General features: G+C 37.8%; 2 protein-coding genes across 6 annotated transcripts in view; one reads left to right on the top strand and one right to left on the bottom strand.

The window, feature by feature from the left end:
• LOC103052643 (uncharacterized) overlaps positions 1-4,799 on the top strand; it is a 33,334-nt gene extending 28,535 nt beyond the window's left edge. The window contains 3 exon segments of the mRNA XM_007420905.4: positions 1,366-1,500; positions 2,453-2,578; positions 3,583-4,799. Coding sequence (XP_007420967.3) covers positions 1,366-1,500; positions 2,453-2,578; positions 3,583-3,704 — 383 coding nt within the window. The 3' untranslated portion in view covers positions 3,705-4,799.
• A 947-nt stretch (positions 4,800-5,746) lies between these two features.
• MAP7 (microtubule associated protein 7) overlaps positions 5,747-18,669 on the bottom strand; it is a 99,148-nt gene continuing 86,225 nt past the window's right edge. For 4 of the 5 annotated variants that reach the window (XM_088141278.1, XM_025168217.2, XM_025168227.2 and 1 more), the window contains 9 exons: positions 17,498-17,681; positions 15,897-16,089; positions 14,035-14,130; positions 12,764-12,814; positions 12,626-12,668; positions 11,528-11,663; positions 7,446-7,678; positions 6,860-6,966; positions 5,747-6,546 (listed from right to left, as the gene is read on the bottom strand). In XM_088141278.1, the coding sequence (XP_087997404.1) occupies positions 6,944-6,966; positions 7,446-7,678; positions 11,528-11,663; positions 12,626-12,668; positions 12,764-12,814; positions 14,035-14,130; positions 15,897-16,089; positions 17,498-17,681 (959 nt within the window). In that variant the 3' untranslated portion in view covers positions 5,747-6,546; positions 6,860-6,943. The remainder of the gene's footprint in view (positions 6,547-6,859; positions 6,967-7,445; positions 7,679-11,527; positions 11,664-12,625; positions 12,669-12,763; positions 12,815-14,034; positions 14,131-15,896; positions 16,090-17,497; positions 17,682-18,669) is intronic. The other variant, XM_088141265.1, reaches the window with a different exon arrangement.

An 18,669-nucleotide genomic window follows, 5' to 3' on the forward strand; every position in this document is an offset into this window, starting at 1 on the left:
AAAGTTGCAAATGGTGATCATGTGACTGCGGGATGCTGCAACCATCTTAAGTGCAAGCCAGTGCCAAGCACCCAGATCGTGACCATGTGACCGTGGGATGGCCAGAACTTCGAGGACCAGTCATAAGTATCACTCATTCAGCCCTGTCATAACTTTGAACACTCGCTAAATGAGTGGTCATTAAATAAGGACTACTTGTAAGAGCCACCCATTGGTTAAATCAGTATTATCTAAAGTCAAGAGCATCCCTGGACATGAGCTATTCCACCATGGGCAAATTCCATGAAGTAATTCCCCCGTCAAATCATAGGAAGTATTCTACTACATTCTGAATTAGTCAGATGCCACCTTGACTACTGTGGCAAGTTTTGGGGACCACATTTTGAGAGAGAAATACAGAAACTGGAACTGAAAAGGGCAATAAGGATGATAAAGTGTCTGATAACTAAGCTCCAATCAGCAGGGTCCAGAAGGCAGGCTTTCTCTGCTGTAGCCCCCGCCCTTTGGAATATCTTGCCCCCGAAGGTGAGATTGGCCCCTTCACTCCTGGCCTTCCATAGAAATCTGAAGACCTGGCTCTGCCACTTGGCCTAGGGTAGGGAGGGAAGATACCAAATATGGGGATGGCTAGCCCCTTAGAGGCCTGTTGTCTGCAGCTCTGGAACCATCAGCCTCTTGGACTTTCTCTTTTCTTTCAGTAATGCTTTGCATAGTTTTCATCTTTTATGTAATTTTATATATATTTATTGTTTTAACTGATTTTGTGAGCTGCCCAGAGTCCCCCATCAGGGGGAGATGGGCAGAGATAAATCTAATAAATAAATACAATAAATAAATAAACTGGAACTGGAAAGGGCAATAAAGATGATAAAGTGACTGATAACTAAGTCTTATGAGGATATGAGGAAACTGGGTATGGTCCCTCTTGAGAAGAGATGGCTGAGGGAAGTATGATAGCCCTTTTCAAGCACCCAAAGGGGTGCACAGACAAGTTCAAAACCTATTCTTTATTATTCCAGAGTGCAAGACATGGAATAATGTCCCTAATTAACAGAAATACAAATTACAGTTAAATGTTAGGAAAATCTTCCTCATAAGAACAATTGGACAGTGGTACCAGTTACTAAGGGAGGTGGTGAGTTCCCTTTGCTGAGTGGGTTCAAACAGAGGCTATGCATCCTTCTGTTCAGGATGTTTTAATTTTTGCACCAATTTTGATTTGATAGCCCTACCAAGTATTTGACTCTGTGATTCAATACATTTATTTCAGATCTTCTACAATCTTTCTCTATTCTGTTAGCATCTTGTTTGGGGTCTGTTCACTTGTCTTTTAATTCCTTGTCAAATCTTTCCTTCTACTGTTAGAAGGAACCATAATGCATATTCTAGCTTTGATGGATGAGCCATTGATAAATCATCTAGTGAAACTGGCTGACCAGGTGGAACAACCCAAGCTTTCATTCCAAGCTGCCTTTATGATCAAACACATCCTACAACATGGTACGTATCAACAGTGAGTCTGACATTTATATTTTCAGCATACCGATCAAATTCAGGTAATGACATTTTAAACAGGTTGGGTAAAAAAAAAAAGGACAACAGCTTGAGCTTTGAAGTGCAAATCCTTTTATTTATATCTAGGTAGTCTTAAATCATTCTCACAGTATAAATGGGATTCTTAAGGACTTATGAAATGAATGAATTACAGCTGGGTGATCATCTATTTTCTCTGTACATTCCTTCTGATATACTAAGAATGTAAATGTAATTGACATCAGGCAGGTATTTTAAGCCTGACCACACTTGGCATCCTTGCCTGGGGCCCTTATTCTTCTAATTTAAATGTGAAAATTTGTTTGAGATAGTGAAGCAAAAGGTTCCAACGCAGCAATTAAACATTTTACACTATAATAGGATCTTCCATAAGGAAACAAATCCTGTTAAATATGCCATCACTGCTCAAATATTTATACATTACTGTTGCAAGTTGAAGTGATGTTTAATTTGAAAAATCATTGTGGCATGAAGTTTCTTTGAATCCCCTCTCTTAAAATAATACATTGATTATTATATGTGCACACGTACTACTTGTGTCTATAAGACAGTTACTACATTATTATAACTGCTTTAATATCAAAGTAGGTGAAGCCTACTTTAATATCAAAGTAGGAGATTTAGCACCTGTATTCCTATTCCACAAAACAAAACTTAAAAGGAATTAGGAATTAGGACTAAAGCTCAGACCTGTGCTTGCTGTAATACATGGCTTTATAGTGAACTGCATATATGAATTCTCAATATTAAAATGTTTTTAGCTTAACAAATTAGTAACCAGAAAAGCAAACAGTAGTATTCAACATAAGTAGAATGCTTTGGCATTTCAATTTAATAGTGCAGTGTAACTAATGGATTCTGTTCTGTATTTTTTCTTTTCTCCATATCAATTGCATAGAAGAGGTAGTGTCTCTGTTAAAAGCTCACATGAACCAAGTTCAGCAATATTTGATGAAATATCTTATCCACCGGGAGATTCGTTTTCAGCATTTGGGCATAACCACTCTCTGTGCATTACAGAAAGGTAAGATTACTATGATCTAAAAGAAGATCTATATAAGTCTTTTAAATAAAATAAATAGATGATCATTACTGGGTCCAAATGAAATCCCAAGAGTTTTATGCTGTGTCTAGCATAGTAGCTAGGCTCACCAGTTTTTACTAGGATCTGAGTCCTGACTGCTTCTAGTAATGTAAACCAACTTTATAAAGATTTGATTAAAAGTTAACAATGTCTTTTCACTGATATTTTCATCAGGCATGTATAGAGGTTCATTCTCATTGTCACACTTTTTATACTCCTAAAGTGTTGTTGTTGTTTTTTTAAAAAAGGGGGGGGGACCAATAATCTCATAATTCTGGCTTCCACAATTTTTGCCAACCACTTTTATCAGGAGCAGTAAAGGACTCAAGATGTAGTTTTATAGGATGTACTCAAGATATCTCATTATATTGGTAGAGGAAGACCTAAGGGACTCAAGCTAGAGTGTGAAACCAAGCCAAATAGCATCACCAAAAGTGCAATGTAGAAGAGGTCCAGCTAGAAGGTGAAAATCAGACAGCTATTTTGTAAGGAGGTCCAAAGGTAAGCTTGGATCATTGTAAGAGGAGTAGAACTCCTATGGTTGAACAACTGAAAAGGAAAGGCCAGCGACTGTTGCAAATGAAGCACAAGGGAATGGCTGAAAACTTGTCATGTTGCTGGCTGAGAAAGGTGGAAACAGGTTCTCATGAGGCATTGTTGAACAGGTATATGGTGAAAGAATGAGAAACAGGACTGTGCATGAATTTCTTAACATCATTGAAAAATCATAAAAACATCAAAGCAGGTTTTAAACATAAATAATTTAAAGTTAGTCTATATTTCATGGTGTTTCTAGAATTGTATAGATCCAAATAGAATGTAAATCCTCCGACCCACTATGAATCCAATGTCAAGTAAATTTATGGACAAGTGTAAAAGGAAATACTTTCCCATATGAAAAATTCTGCAGCCTAATACCTGAATATTTCCTGTCTTATATTTAGATCCAGAGTTTTTGGCAGCATTCAGAAACAGTGAACTGAAGAAGCGCCTTGATGAAATCTGTCAACAAACTGAAATTATGCAAGAGTTTCTCAGTATTGCTATTGGACATATGGAGGCATGAGACAAACTTCCAGCAATATCGTTAGCCTTTTTATCATTAGTCAGCATGGAGATCATTAGACTCTGAATAGGCAGCTGAGCTAAGATATCGGTATCCCTGGTTCAATGGAACAGCCTTGGGTAAATCCACAACAGCTACATAAATTATGATGTCTGTTATTTGGGTAGAAATTAAAGGATGCACTCATTCAGGAACATTTCACCCATCATAAGGTATGTAAACAGAATCCGTTGTCTTTTCTAGGATGGCTGATTCACATGTAACTGTTCATTATTTTGATGCATGCATGGACCAGTCAGTTCTACTATACAGATGCAAGACAGATGGAGCGATCTAAAGATAGTTCTGTTGGACAGATGGTGCAATTTTTCACCATCCTTGCTGAGACATTTGTGATCTGCAGATCTCTACAGATGTGGATAATCAGTCTTATTTGATTATCTGCATCTGTAGATAATAATCATTGGCAATATTCCGCTTATTTTAATAAACTGAAATTTGATTAACAGCTTTGAAATGGAAAAATCTCTGCTAGCAAATAATTAGTGTGTGCCAATTTCCAAGAGAAATGTGTGAAGTTTTTATTAAAATGGGCATTTCTAGAAAAATATATTTATGTAAAATGTTTGTGGTGTTGTAACTGATTACTATATGATGCACATTCATGCCATATGATTACTATATGCTTGTATTCAAGCATGAATGACTAATCACCTCCTTGTCCCATCAGTTGATACTGTTTCAGGGAAGGGACCTGGAGTATTCCCATCATATTAGAGCATGTAGAACAGGCAGAAATAATTGGTGACAGGTGGTTCCATAAATGGCATGTCTTGAATCCAAAAGTTCCTATGTACCTGTGCATATTTGTGTAAAATACTTTGTAAATAGAAAGATTTCCTGGATGACAAGGGGCTATCCACCAAAGAGGACATACAGTACCTAACTACACAAAGAAACATGTTCGGAGATTATCTTTATGCATATGTGAAGTGCATATGCTCAGGAACTCTTACTTTGTACACAGGTCTGAATTAAACTGATTACCATTTCCTACAGAAAAAATAGACAGCTGAATAAATGCCTTACATACAAGACTACTGTTTTCTTTGTGCCACTAAAATCAAATGTCTGAAAGCCATGACCAAAGTTTGCATCTTATCTAGCTCTGAGTGATTCTGCAGTTGTCCACAAGCACAGTAGAAATGAAGGTGTGCATGCAAGCCTTATCCCCAACATCCCCTTGTGGCTTGTTTGGGCCTTTGCATATTGAGGATTGATTTGCAGGACACACAATGGCAGGTAGATAAGTTTTTCACAGGAAACAGAGCCTACTTTCCTTCTGCCATTTTATAGCTGGAAATACCCACAGATGTTTTAATATATAAGTTTTATCTCAATAGTTATAACTTTATTAGTAAATTTGATTTTTAAATTGCTAGAACACTGTTTATGGGAAGCAGCATAAGATGCTATAAATAAATGAAATTTTAGAGGATAAGAACATCACAAGACCCAGAAGAATCAGAACAGCCTCCTGAGCTGGAAATGGTCACCTGAGACATATGCAGCATTTCTTCTATGAATAGTCTGTGCTCATCAGGACTGTTGAATTTCTTCCTCCCATCAAGCTGAGGAAGTCCAACTCTTGCTCCTTCATTAGAAAATGCTTGAGTTTCCCAAATAACTGAGTATCGCCTACTTCATTTAATCTGAATTCTACAACACTATGATCTCAAACAGACCAGTTCTTGGTGCCTTAGACCCAAAGAGGGAATATCCTAGGCATCAGAAGGTTTCTGAACCCAACGCCATTCTGTCTTGCTGGGATTGAGCCAAATCTGTTCCTCCCCACCCAACTCTAATGGCCTTCAAACATCAGGACAGGACTTCAGTGGCATTTCCTGTTCAGCCTGTACACTATGGAGAACATTATGGGTACATTAACTGCACCTTTATTTTTCAAGCCTGGAAAAAGCTCATTGAATTCAAACAATGACATCAAGTCAGAAAGCTAAGAAAAGCCAAACTTGCACTGTTAATTGTAGCCACATTTTCTATTGTTTATTTTGTACTCAACAAAATTCATAAATACATTATCTAAGATACAACAGGCTTTTTTCATTTCCCCTATGAAAAAATAATGCTTTCAATTTTTCACATTTTAAAACCTGTCATGTTATTTTATTTTTAAAAGAAAACACGAGAAGAGCATAGTGATGACTGAATATACAGAATGTCCATATAGGAATTACATTTACAAGAACCTGATACAGAAGCCTTTATCTTGCCCCCATAATTAATAGTTCTCTGCAATAATATTTAAACCAACAGGTTTAAACAAAACAAAACAAAATAAAAACCCTGTAGCCCCTCCCTGGAGAGCAGTGAGGTGTTTACTTTTCAAGTATTGAATCAGTAAAATGCAAGATTCTTTGCTGATTTTACAGTATACCTTTTAAAACTACCCATCTTCAAAACAAGACAAAACCGACAGGCCCATTAGCTCAATCATCCTGTTGTTAGAATCCAGTTACCTTTTCTTCAAGAATGCTGAAAATATCAATTATGCTATATGAAGCAATTTTTGAAACAGAAGACACAATTCTCCCCTAGCAGTGAGATCTATTTGATAGAAAGATAATCCAAATCTATTCCCAATATATTCTTCTGCTGGTTTTACTACTTTTTTTCTTAAAAAAAAGAAAGCATCCAAGAAATCTTTAGAAAATTCAAGAGTGAAAAAAAAAAAAACACTCCTTCATAGCATGGAAGGGATTCCATTGGCTTCAGAGGCTTTTTCTTTGCCTTTGATAATTCATGAGGAGATCTCAGACAACTTCTATAAAGGAAAGCCAATAAAGAAAACATTAGCAATAGATTCTATCCAAAAATACAAACATAGTCCTGCCATGATGATGATCATGATGATGGAGGATGACTTGGATCTTATTAGTTCCAATTACCGGAACTACACATAAAAGGTTCTCGTGAGCGGAACAGGAGAAGTAATGTCTGCCAATTTCCTGTTCCCTCTGAAGCTCCCCTATATCTTCTGAAAATCTGCCCAAAGAGTTGAAGGAGCATCTAAAACAGTGTGGGAGGTGGTGCTAGGGTTGCAGGGAGAAGGGGAAATTGGCAAAAACATCACTCACTCTGTCCTTCTGCTGGTGATGCCACCATTGGATCAGAGTGTCTTCCTTTCATGGGACAATAATTCAATATCCATGCACCAATTATTAACTGCAGAAGTAGTTCCATCCTATGGTAACCATACACAAATTGAACAAAGCTCCTGTTACCTAGAGTTATGAACTTGAAGAAACATTTTTCAGAGAAATAACTTGTCATGAAGGATAAGAAAACCTGCACACACTGAAATCACTATTTTTATATATCTGTTATAGAAGCCTTGCCCTTTCCATCTTGTTTTCCTACTTTTATCAAAACAATCTATCTGTTCTTTAAAAAAATCTGCTTTTGTATCAGGAAGAAATAAATTTTATAATTGAAACAAAACAAATTCAGATTTATGCCCTGCCCTGTAAGACACGTGCAATTCACAATCAAGCTTCTAGCTTTCTCTATCCTATTCCAGTTGCAGGTTGATCCAAGAACCAGGATTAATACGTTTATTGCAGAATATATAAACCTTCATTCTGTGCTCTTAATACACTGAAATCAGACATATGCTAGATTCATTCCAGGGCATGCAAGTTAGAAGGCGTAAAGCAAACTTACCTGCTGTCTGATGCGTTTGAACATTGTCTACCTGAGGCAATGACCCTCGTGCCCCTTTCTCTTCAAAGGCCAAAATGGGAGTCAGAGGAATGTCAGAGTTATCCTTCTCTTCAGGACTCCTGGCATCCAATCTGGGAGGTTTTGTTCCTATGGGTAAACTGATGAGTTCTTCAAAATTTTCATCCTGCATAGATACTCCATTTTCATTTGGATGTTTTTGTGGGTTGAGAGTACTGAAATACATGGAGTGGTAATATAACTTACTGATAACAAACTAGTAGTTTATAGGGCAATATGTGATTATTTTTATCACATGCTTTTTTATTATATGTGGTACAGACTTAGTTTCTTCTGCTAGAAATATTTAGGCCATGATGCAAGAAAATTTAAATAATTTTAGTGTTACTGATTATATAAAATAATTACTGTAATGGTAAATATTGATATATCCAGTAAATTATACATGTTCTACAGCAAGAATATGTATTTTTATGAATTTTATTCAGCAATTAATTAGAAAAAGTTAAAGGAAACCAGAGCTAAGTTGGCTGACTCAGATATTTATCAAAGTTACAATTTTCATTTTCTACCTTTCTTTTTCATACATCAGGATTACAAATAAAATATTTGACATTTGACTAATTAGTATTGGACTTTGAAGACACACAGCCCCCAATTTACAACTATCAGAGCACCATAAGATTCATTTAACAAAAAGGGGAAAGAAGAGAATTGTTAGAAACAATTTCTCTCCTTCTTTCACCAATGGAAATCACTGATGGCTCAAGACGTTCACCACTGGAGACATCATTTGACAGAAGTCAAAGCTCAGTAGGTCACAGGGACAACCTATTCCAGTTCCAACATCATCCGTTGAAATGGGAATGGGGGGAATGGAAAACATGATCCCTCAGATGTAGATTCCAATTCCCATCAATTGCAACAACACTCTATATTCATATGGATTAACCATTAAAAGATTTCAGGTAGCAGAGATGGAAAAGCCTGAGACCCACCTTCTACATCTAGGACCTTTCAGCTGTCTAGAAACTGCAACTCCCAGACTTCCTAACCCCCCAAGAGTATCTAGTTTGGGAAAGCTGCTTAGAGAGCATTGTAAAATGAAAGAAATAAAGCTAAGCAAGATGGATCAAATGACCGTTCCACTTGTTGGATTACACAGAAATTACCAGTCGTTAATGGAGGAAATTCAGTTAGAATGCAATATCGATTGCTATGTCAAATATATCTCAATATCAAATTTTTGCACTTAAAAAGATCATCATCAAAGAACTACAGTGGGGCAAAAAAGTATTTAGTCAGCCACCAATTGTGCAAGTTCTCTCACTTAAAAAGATGAGAGAGGCCTGTAATTTTCATCATAGGTATACCTCAACTATGAGAGACAAAATGAGAAAAAAAATCCAGAAAATCACATTGTCTGATTTTTAAAGAATTTATTTGCAAATCATGGTGGAAAATAAGTATTTGGTCAATATCAAAAGTTCATCTCAATACTTTGTTATATATCCTTTGTTGGCAATGACAGAGGTCAAATGTTTTCTGTAAGTCTTCACAAGGTTTTCACACACTGTTGCTGGTATTTTGGCCCATTCCTCCATGCAGATCTCCTCTAGAGCAGTGATGTTTTGGGGCTGTCCCTGGGCAACACGGACTTTCAACTCCCTCCAAAGGTTTTCCATGGGGTTGAGATCTGGAGACTGGCTAGGCCACTCCAGGACCTTGAAATGCTTCTTACGAAGCCACTCCTTCGTTGCCTGGGCGGTGTGTTTGGGATCATTGTCATGCTGAAAGACCCAGCCACGTTTCATCTTCAATGCCCTTGCTGATGGAAGGAGGTATTCACTCAAAATCTCACGATACATGGCCCCATTCATTCTTTCCTTTACACGGATCAGTCGTCCTGGTCCCTTTGCAGAAAAACAGCCCCAAAGCATGATGTTTCCACCCCCATGCTTCACAGTAGGTATGGGGTTCTTTGGATGCAACTCAGCATTCTCTCTCCTCCAAACACGACGAGTTGAGTTTAGACCAAAACGTTCTACTTTGGTTTCATCTGACCATATGACATTCTCCCAATCCTCTTCTGGATCATCCAAATGCTCTCTAGCAAACTTCAGACAGGCCCGGACATGTACTGGCTTAAGCAGGGGGACACGTCTGGCACTGCAGGATTTGAGTCCCTGGCGGCATAGTGTGTTACTGATGGTAGCCTTTGCTACTCTGGTCCCAGCTCTCTGCAGGTCATTCACTAGGTCCCCCCGTGTGGTTCTGGGATTTTTGCTCACCGTTCTTGTGATCATTTTGACCCCACAGGGTGAGATCTTGCGTGGAGCCCCAGATCGAGGGAGATTATCAGTGATCTTGTATGTCTTCCATTTTCTAATTATTGCTCCCACAGTTGATTTCTTCACACCAAGCTGCTTGCCTATTGCAGATTCAGTCTTCCCAGCCTGGTGCAGGTCTACAATTTTGTTTCTGGTGTCCTTCGACAGCTCTTTGGTCTTGGCCATAGTGGAGTTTGGAGTGTGACTGTTTGAGGTTGTGGACAGGTGTCTTTTATACTGATAACAAGGTCAAACAGGTGCCATTACTAGAGGTAACAAGTGGAGGACAGAGGAGCCTCTTAAAGAAGTAGTTACAGGTCTGTGAGAGCCAGACATCTTGCTTGTTTGTAGGTGACCAAATACTTATTTTCCACCATAATTTGCAAATAAATTCTTTAAAAATCAGATAATGTGATTTTCTGGATTTTTTTTCTCATTTTGTCTCTCATAGTTGAGGTATACCTATGATGAAAATTACAGGCCTCTCTCATCTTTTTAAGTGGGAGAACTTGCACAATTGGTGGCTGACTAAATACTTTTTTGCTCCACTGTATACAGTGACGTAACTACAGAATAGAAACTCTCTCTAGAAATTAGATCTTTTAGGCAGGCTACCATAACCTCCTGCTTTTTTATCAAATATTTTCCTTTCAGTCTGCTTAAACAATACTCAAGTTTTTGGCAACGCTATCTGTAATCAACTTCATCTTGCATTCTACTGGCAGAGATAGAACTATCCACATTGATTAATACTGACAGCATGGGGTCTTATTAATTTAATTGACACACAGATCAAACCTTGGCAGGTGGTAGATTTTTCTTCATATACAAAACATAGGTGAGTTCACATTCACAAATAACTTAATAAAATGATATAATTGCATTTTTATAATGTTGTTCCTGATCTTTGTTACACTAATGGAATTAACTTTGGCATGTTTATATTATAAAACAAATCACATATTATTTAGATACTAAGAAATAATGTGCAATTCTGAGTGCAAATATTGTTGCAACTGAAAAATAGCAAACTTATAGGCTGTGTGGTTCAAGTTGGTGCCTTCTTCCACATTTTGATTCCTCTTCTGCAAATTTCCCAGATTTGTTTCCTAACAAAATTGTGGCAGAAGTTTTGTACATACTTATCAAGAAACACAAGAAATGTTTGAATACATAAAGAACTTTCACCTTTGTTTTATTCCAGTGATGCTATAAAGCATGCTGGCTGGGGAATTCTGGGAGTTGAAGTCACACAGCTTCAAGTTGCCAAGGTTGAGAAACACTGCTGTAAAGGTTCTTAAAACACTGAGGAGATGCTAAGCCTCATGTGAAAACAGTTTTCTGTATATTGAGAAGCAGATGTTATGTCTATGCAACTGCTCTGTCAGTGTAACAGTTGGAACAGCTTCTTCTCCAGTAATGAAAGAGTACAGAGAGGAGAAGGGCTTTATTTCCTGTCAATTTTTAAACAATATGATCTTAGTTCCCAAACAACAGTGTTTTCAAATGATTTATTTATTTATCAAGTTACTTGGCTCACTGAGAACAATCACGTACAATACAGCAAATTTTTTTGACACTAAGTGTTTCCCTGGGTATTTTGTGGGGAAATTAATGGATGACTGAAACAATAAACACCTATGGAGAAGGAAATAATGTAAGCTTATCTCACTAAGAAGAAACTTCTGATACTGCTGGTGAATTTTTGCTTCCTACTAGGATCATGTTTCTTACCTGTCTAAGTTTACTCTGGGCTGATGAGAAATGAGCACAGGTGTATGAATTACCATTTCCCCATTGCGTGGAGTTTCTGCCATGCACTGAACCTGAGAACCCATCACAGGGCTTAATGGAGATGTAGGGCTGCTCACTGGTAGGAGAAGAAAAGAGTGGAAAAAATGGTCTGTAAAAGCATACTTATTTAATTAATGTAACAGAGTGGAGAACATAATATTCCATAGAGAAACAGCTTCTCAAACTCTGTTCCCCTCTATGTTCCCTCTCCTATGCGGGGCAGCTAGCTGTAAGTAGTCATCAGAAGTATAATGCATCCTTCCCATTCTGAGTAATAGTCTTTTGGAGAGTACCTGCACGCAACTCTAAATTCAGTGTTTGGTATCCCTGGGGAGAAATAGGAAGGCATCTTGGGCAGATGCTGCCTGCCACTAGAGATAATAGTGAATCAGATGGATTAATAGTTTGACCCACTGTAAAGCAATTTCCTATGCTTATTTCTTAGTACAAAATGATGCTAAGGCAAGAATAGAGAGAAATTTCAGGGATCTGGTTCTACCTGAATTCTGAAAAGTTGATTCCCTTTTAGTATTAATGAAAAATGCAATACCCAACTAATAACAGCTTCATTCTATAATAGCCTAGTATAAAATATTTCCTTTTATACCTTGTTTGCTCAGAAATCAGAACAGATAAAATGTGACCTGACGTTTAAATTGTTTAATAAAATGAACTAAGGATTTTATTATAGTAGCATAATTATACACAAAACTGTTTAATCTAGGACAAATAAAGATCAGAAAACGATATAACTGAGTATTTTGTCTGCAATGATTAAAAGTGACCCAACTGATGATCTAGAATTTGATTAATCACTTAAAAATTAATCACAGCCCTAATATGTTTCATTTTATATATAATTATACTTACAACAGAATATTATGCCATTACAAGGATTCAAATGTCAAACCACTGACATTTCAGTAAATACAACTGGATTATTAATGTTTAAATGATTTATTACTTAATTCTTTCTTACCCATGCTCTGAGTAATGTTAACTTTCAATGTTAAACTAAATGCACATCAAAAGTAATACCTATTTCTTTTGCTATCACTCCATTCTGCTGGTCATCTGATTTCTGCAAAATAAATAAGATTTTATTCAAGTATCTATGCTAGAAGAATAAATATATAGAAAATATACTTCTGAAAAAGGAGAAAATTCCATACATACCTTCTCTGCAGGTTCTGTTCGCCTAGTTCTTTTCATAATTTCCTCAAGACGCTACACAATGAAGGAAAAGAGTTTTTATAATGAACATCTTCCAGTTTATCTATAGTTTATTGTATTTATTTTACAGTTTTTTTATATCCCCAATCAAAAAACTCTGGGCAAGTTACAACATGCTAAGGATATAAAAAATAATAATCCCCCAAGATGGATGCTGATAACTGTTATTTTCAATTATCTTCTAAATACCATGAGGGAAAACTATTTATAAATATTTGGGGCTAAAGAGTTCCAAAGTGTGGGGGGCTGCTACAAAGAAGGACTGTCATCTTATCCCTGTTCCCTTAACTTCAAATAGAGGAGGGATTCTTAACAGGCCTTTCTAAGATGTTTTCATTAGATGAGCAGATTCAAACACATCGATTATGAACACATTATGGGCAATACCAAATTCATCTCTAGTATATGCTACAGTTACTTCACCACTGCCACCACTTCCTCCTCCAGCTGTTAGAGAAGGAGGTGGCCTTCAACAAGCTTTTACAAAATGAGCTACTCATCCTCCTTCAGCTGGAGAAGGAAGCATCAAAGTAGTAGCATAAGTAATCAGAGAACAAATGAATAACACTCTCTTTGCAAGCTTCCTGCAATCCCTGCCTTTCAAAAATCAGATCAATTTACTTTCGTTCCCTCCCTTCTCCAATCCATTATTGCCTTCTCCACTTTATGTAAACCTTTTTTATTCCCAAACATGTGAGAAAAAGAAGTGAAGAAGAAGAAGAGAGGAGGGAAAAGAGAAGAGGTGGCAATGGAATATAACAGCCTATATTGGTATGTACATTAATAAAGAGACAACTCAAAGCTTATCCATAGCATCATGAAACCCTTTTGGGGTGTTCTTCTCATAAGCTTCTGATCATACACAAAAGGAGGGGGGCGTGGCAGGTTGCTGTCTACAGGTTATAGGGAAGGAGACACTCATGTAGGATGAGGCTCTTCCCATATTTGGAAGCTTGGTTGCAGTGGGTTCTAAATCAGAAGAAAAGACTCCCCTTTATAGATACTCTGTTGGGTGAGTATGTGCAAAAATCCAACGGTGGCATTATAGGCAGCAAAAGTAATTGTGATTTCAATTGCATGGAAGAGAATGCTCCCAAAGGGTTTGTAAGTCTACCTTAGCCCCAAAGTAAGACCACAAAAGTGAAATCACTGGGTGGTTCACTTGCCACATGAAAATACCTATCCTGTTGTCTGCAAGAGCTGATTTCTATTACCTTCTTCCTTTCTAAGCGCTCTTGTCCTTCTCTTTGGAAATGCTTTTCACGCTCCTGTCGAATCTGGTCTTCTCGTAACCGAGTCTCCTCTTCCTTCTAAATTATGGCACCACACAGGAAAATATGGGCTTCATAGTATTTGATCGTATTATGGTTATCAATATATTTTATTTAATTACTCTCAATTTTGTTTTCAATTGCTGCAATCCCAGAAGAACAGGCTAAGAGGCTGTATAGTCCCACCACAGTTGCAAAAGTTATCTTTTGTATCCAAAGAGCAGCTCCTTTTACAATTGCAAATGAACCTACAATTTAATTACTTCTCTGTACTGCAAACACATTTTTAAAAGGTGATGGGATTCTAAATGAAATACTGTGTATTTATGTACCCTCACTCCATAACATTAAAATACCAGTGTTTCTTGAATGTTTCAACAATCACTAACCTTTCTGATTCCACATAATTATTGCCTCTACTGTTACTGTTCATGGCTTTATTTAAGGTAAAAGTTAAGCGCTCCCTTTTCTATCTCTATTTTGCATGATATATTAGGGAAGTATGTACTGTAGGTTTAAGGCCCAAATCACAAATATTAATGGTATTTTTGTGGCTAACCTGCAGGATACATTAACATGCAAAGTGCAGCAGCAGCTGGGAAGGCTCATAATTAACAGGATCAGAACAGGCATGAAGAGGGAAATTAATGCTTTCCTACTCTTATTGCAATCCTGATAAAAATTCCTCTTCTGAAAAAACTTGGGGGGCAGGAATTTCATGAATGTCATTTGCATTTAAAAACAGCATGCAAATTAGATCCAAAAGCACATTCAACTCCAGAAAGAGTTGGTCCTAAATAGATAGGCAGAAGGAAGGAAATGCTGTATAGCTTAGTTGCAAAGCTTTTTTTTTTTTTTTTTTTCATTGTCGTAATTTCGAACAATCGCTAAATGAAGCAGTCAGTAAGCAAGGACTACTGTACTCTGTTCTCATAGTCCACATTAAAAATGAAGAAACTGGAATGAGCCAGAGTGGGAGATGGGACGAGCCTGTGGTAAATTTAGTGATCTCAGTAGATGTAGACTGATTCCAACCCAATGGCTGAAAGCCAGAAAAGCCTGCTTTATTTCTAAAGTATGTCTGCATACACATATCTGGTCTATGTGCTGAACATACCTGAACCACATCAAAGCTAGTCTTATAAATGAGCAACTTAATCATAACTGGTTTGGCCAAATGTTTTGGTGGATATCAGGGTATCACAACCAAATCAGGCATGCCTATTCACACCTGGCTAAGGCCCAGCTGCAATACATCAATCAGCAACAAAGCAACAGTTTTAATAGTTAATTAACTGACTTATTCATGAATCTGTCTAAGCCAAAAAGCAACCAAATCCAGCTATGTTAGCATGACCTGCAGTGGGAATAAAGAAGGGACTAGAGAACTCAGTGCTTCTGTTCTGCTAATTCTAATATAGGTCCCTCTGTCTTCTTCCTCTTACACTGGCAGAGGGACTTACTATATTAGAATAAGCAGAACAGCAGCACTGAGTTCCAGGGAAAACCAGTCTTTTTTAAGGGTGCTTTGGGTCCAGTAGTGTCAAGATGGCAATTGTAAGAGTGTGAAGTCCCACAGCTTTCTCCAGGTGTGAGACATCAATGCATATACAGAATGGATGGTGCTTCAACCATGGAGCCATGACTGCCATCTAAACTTTTTCACTTCCTCCCTCCCCACAGATATCACTGTTCGCATCTCCTTGCTTCCCTTTATGCACTTCCATAGAATCAATGAACTGCATAAACATAGTTTAGCCATTTGTAAAATACACAATCTGAAAAACCACTGGTATTTACACTACCTGCTTCTGAAGGAGTTCCATTTCCTTCCTTTCTTTCTCTTCCTTTTCTTCAGCCAAGCGGCGTAACTGTTCTTCCTTCTCCTGTTCCTGTTCTGCTTCTTTCTGCTTCCTTTCTGCCTCCTGCTTCTGAGCTTCCTCCTCTCGGCGTGCTCTTTCTTCAGCTATCTTCTGTGCCAAGGCCTCCTTCTTTTGTCTAATGGAAACAATAGTGTGTGTCAGACAAATGCACTGGTAGGTAAAACTGGCAAAAAATAAACAAATAAAACATCTGTTTTAGCATGCCAGATCACCGCTGCCTCCAAAATGAATAAATAATACATAAAGAACAGAAAAAGGAGGAAATGCTTCCTCTTCTCAATCTACCTGAAGTGAGTTGAAGAAGATTATGCTTGGATTAATTGGAACATTTCCTTAAACAGAATCATAAGAAATTTGAATTTTTCTTGGTGCCCGAAACCAAATTAAAGTATTCCTGATGGAAGGATACTTAAGACTGTGTGCTTGAACAAGTCTAACAAGATCCATTATGTTACAGGGGCTAAGGTATTCGACCAGGAACAGGAAGATCCATGTTCTAGTCTTCCTTCAGCCATAGAAGTTCAGTGGCTGACTTGGGGCCAGTCACTCTCTCAGCCCAACTTTCCTCACAGAGTTGCTGTTGTGGGAAAAAATAGGAGAAAGAATGTTTAAGTACTCCACCTTAAGCTCTTGAACAAAGGTGGGATACAAATCACATAACTAAATAAGTGGAGCCTGGGTTATTGGTTTTACTTGTTTCTCTAGAAACAGAGAGAACCTATTCATCTAGAGAGTGTGAATAAGAGACAGTTCATATTTCTAATATTACTACACCATTTTAGAATGCAGGTGGCACAAACCTGGAGATACTGCTGCAAGGGTTTATAGAATAAGTCCCCCGTGCATTTTGTTGTGCTCAGAGCAACCGAAGAGGCACTAGAGTGGCTTTTTTTAACAAGATGGCCCTCCAGCATTTTGAAACACAACTTCTATCTCCCAAATGAACATGGCTGATGGGTGGAAACAATGGGAGTTTACCTCAGTACAACTGGATAACAATAGGAATGATGCTGGCCTTTTGAACATCTGAATCATATAGTTCAATTACCACATTAGTATAATCTCTATTTGTAGAGGGCAGAGGGAATGGCCCTGAAGAACAGAAGGAAGAGCCACTACCAAGACAATGGTCAGATAAACAGGGCTTGAACCCAGGCCAAGAAAATAACTCAAGAAAATGTCTCAGACAAGTTCCTCCCTAGTTCACATGAAGATAAAGGGAGGGATGAAGTACATTCAGATTTTCAAGATTCTGTTACAATAAAAGCAGTCCTGACCTATATGGCATTGGTTACTTAGTCTAAGTCTACCTTGTCAGGCTGACACTATTCCAGAGAGAGCCACCTTTAGCAGCCTGCTTCTGCTGTAACATATGAACACTAGCATTAATCATGGAGATGAATAGAATATAAGCTTTATACAAAGTATGTTATGCTTCATTTGTTTTCTAATTTGAATCCATAGTGTGTTCAAAGAAGATAGCCAAAAGTGCATTTTCTCCCTTGGGCAACTGAGTTGAGCACCTTTCAATCTCTTCCTGCTGCCTTCTTTGCTGCTCCTCCCGTTCTCGTTGTTCTCGGGCGAGTCGCCTTTTTTCGCTAAGCAACCGGGTTGCTTCCTCTGGATCTGTTGTCCCTGCTGAAGATTTGCTACAGATGGGGGACAGTGAAGCAGCTGAAGGAGCAGAGGGCAGAACTGGAACAGGACCTAAAGCAGGAAGGAAGGAAGAGTCAGCTCTGCAAGATTTACAGAGTTACTGGAGTTGAGGTCTTTTGAAAAAGACATTTATGCAACATCTGAAAAAGGAAAATTGTAAAATACAAAGATAACATTTACTAGCTGAGGTTGAGAAGTGGATGGGGTCAGAGCAAACAAGTATAGAAGACCTGGGCCAAAAATTACAATTGATGGAACTTAATTTTATTTAAGTTGTATTTATTTATTTATGAGATTTATATGCCCACCCATTTTATATACAATAAACCTGGGTGGCTCACAAAAATAGGAGCAAAAACATAAAAGCGAACAATAAAAACAACATCAAAAAAACTCCTGGCACCCCAGAACAACACTCCCCCATACATTGACATTTATATTTACTGGGCTCCAGTCTCACTCCAGGTCAAATGCTTGAGGGAAGAGCCAACTTTCCAAGACCTTCCTGAAAGCTAGAAGGGTAGGGGCCTGCCAGATCTTGTGGGAGGTTGTTCCACAGGGCAGAGGCTGCTACAAAGAAGGTGAACTTCCTAGGTCCTGCCAGATGACATTTAAGAGAGAGACCTGGAGTGAACCTACCCTGTCAATTTATTAGCCATGAAAGCAAACACATCAACAGCTAGTCACAATGCAATGTCCATTTCTTGTTTCCCAAAGAAATCCAGTCAAAAAATATATACTAACTGGTGTTTATTGATAAAAATGCAAAAACTCCATAAAATGCAAATATCATACAAAATATAAAGAAAAACACATCTTCTCATTATATTGTAGCATCCAAGACTTATTAGCAACACAAGCTTAACAAAATCTCTAGCTACAAATTCTTAGAGAAGAGATACACTACTTGGTAATTTGTTACAACTACATAGCCCATAAAACTTACATAGTGGCTAACACTAAAACAACTAACAACTACTCTGAGAGGCTGAACATTTTCCTCTCCTTATATTATAGCTCTATGCCATCCCCACTGGGT

This window comes from Python bivittatus, unplaced genomic scaffold (assembly GCF_059951505.1).
Source record: "Python bivittatus isolate LINGU-HERP-01145 unplaced genomic scaffold, Pbiv_v1 ctg000020_np1212, whole genome shotgun sequence".
Classification (NCBI taxonomy): Eukaryota; Metazoa; Chordata; class Lepidosauria; order Squamata; family Pythonidae; genus Python; species Python bivittatus.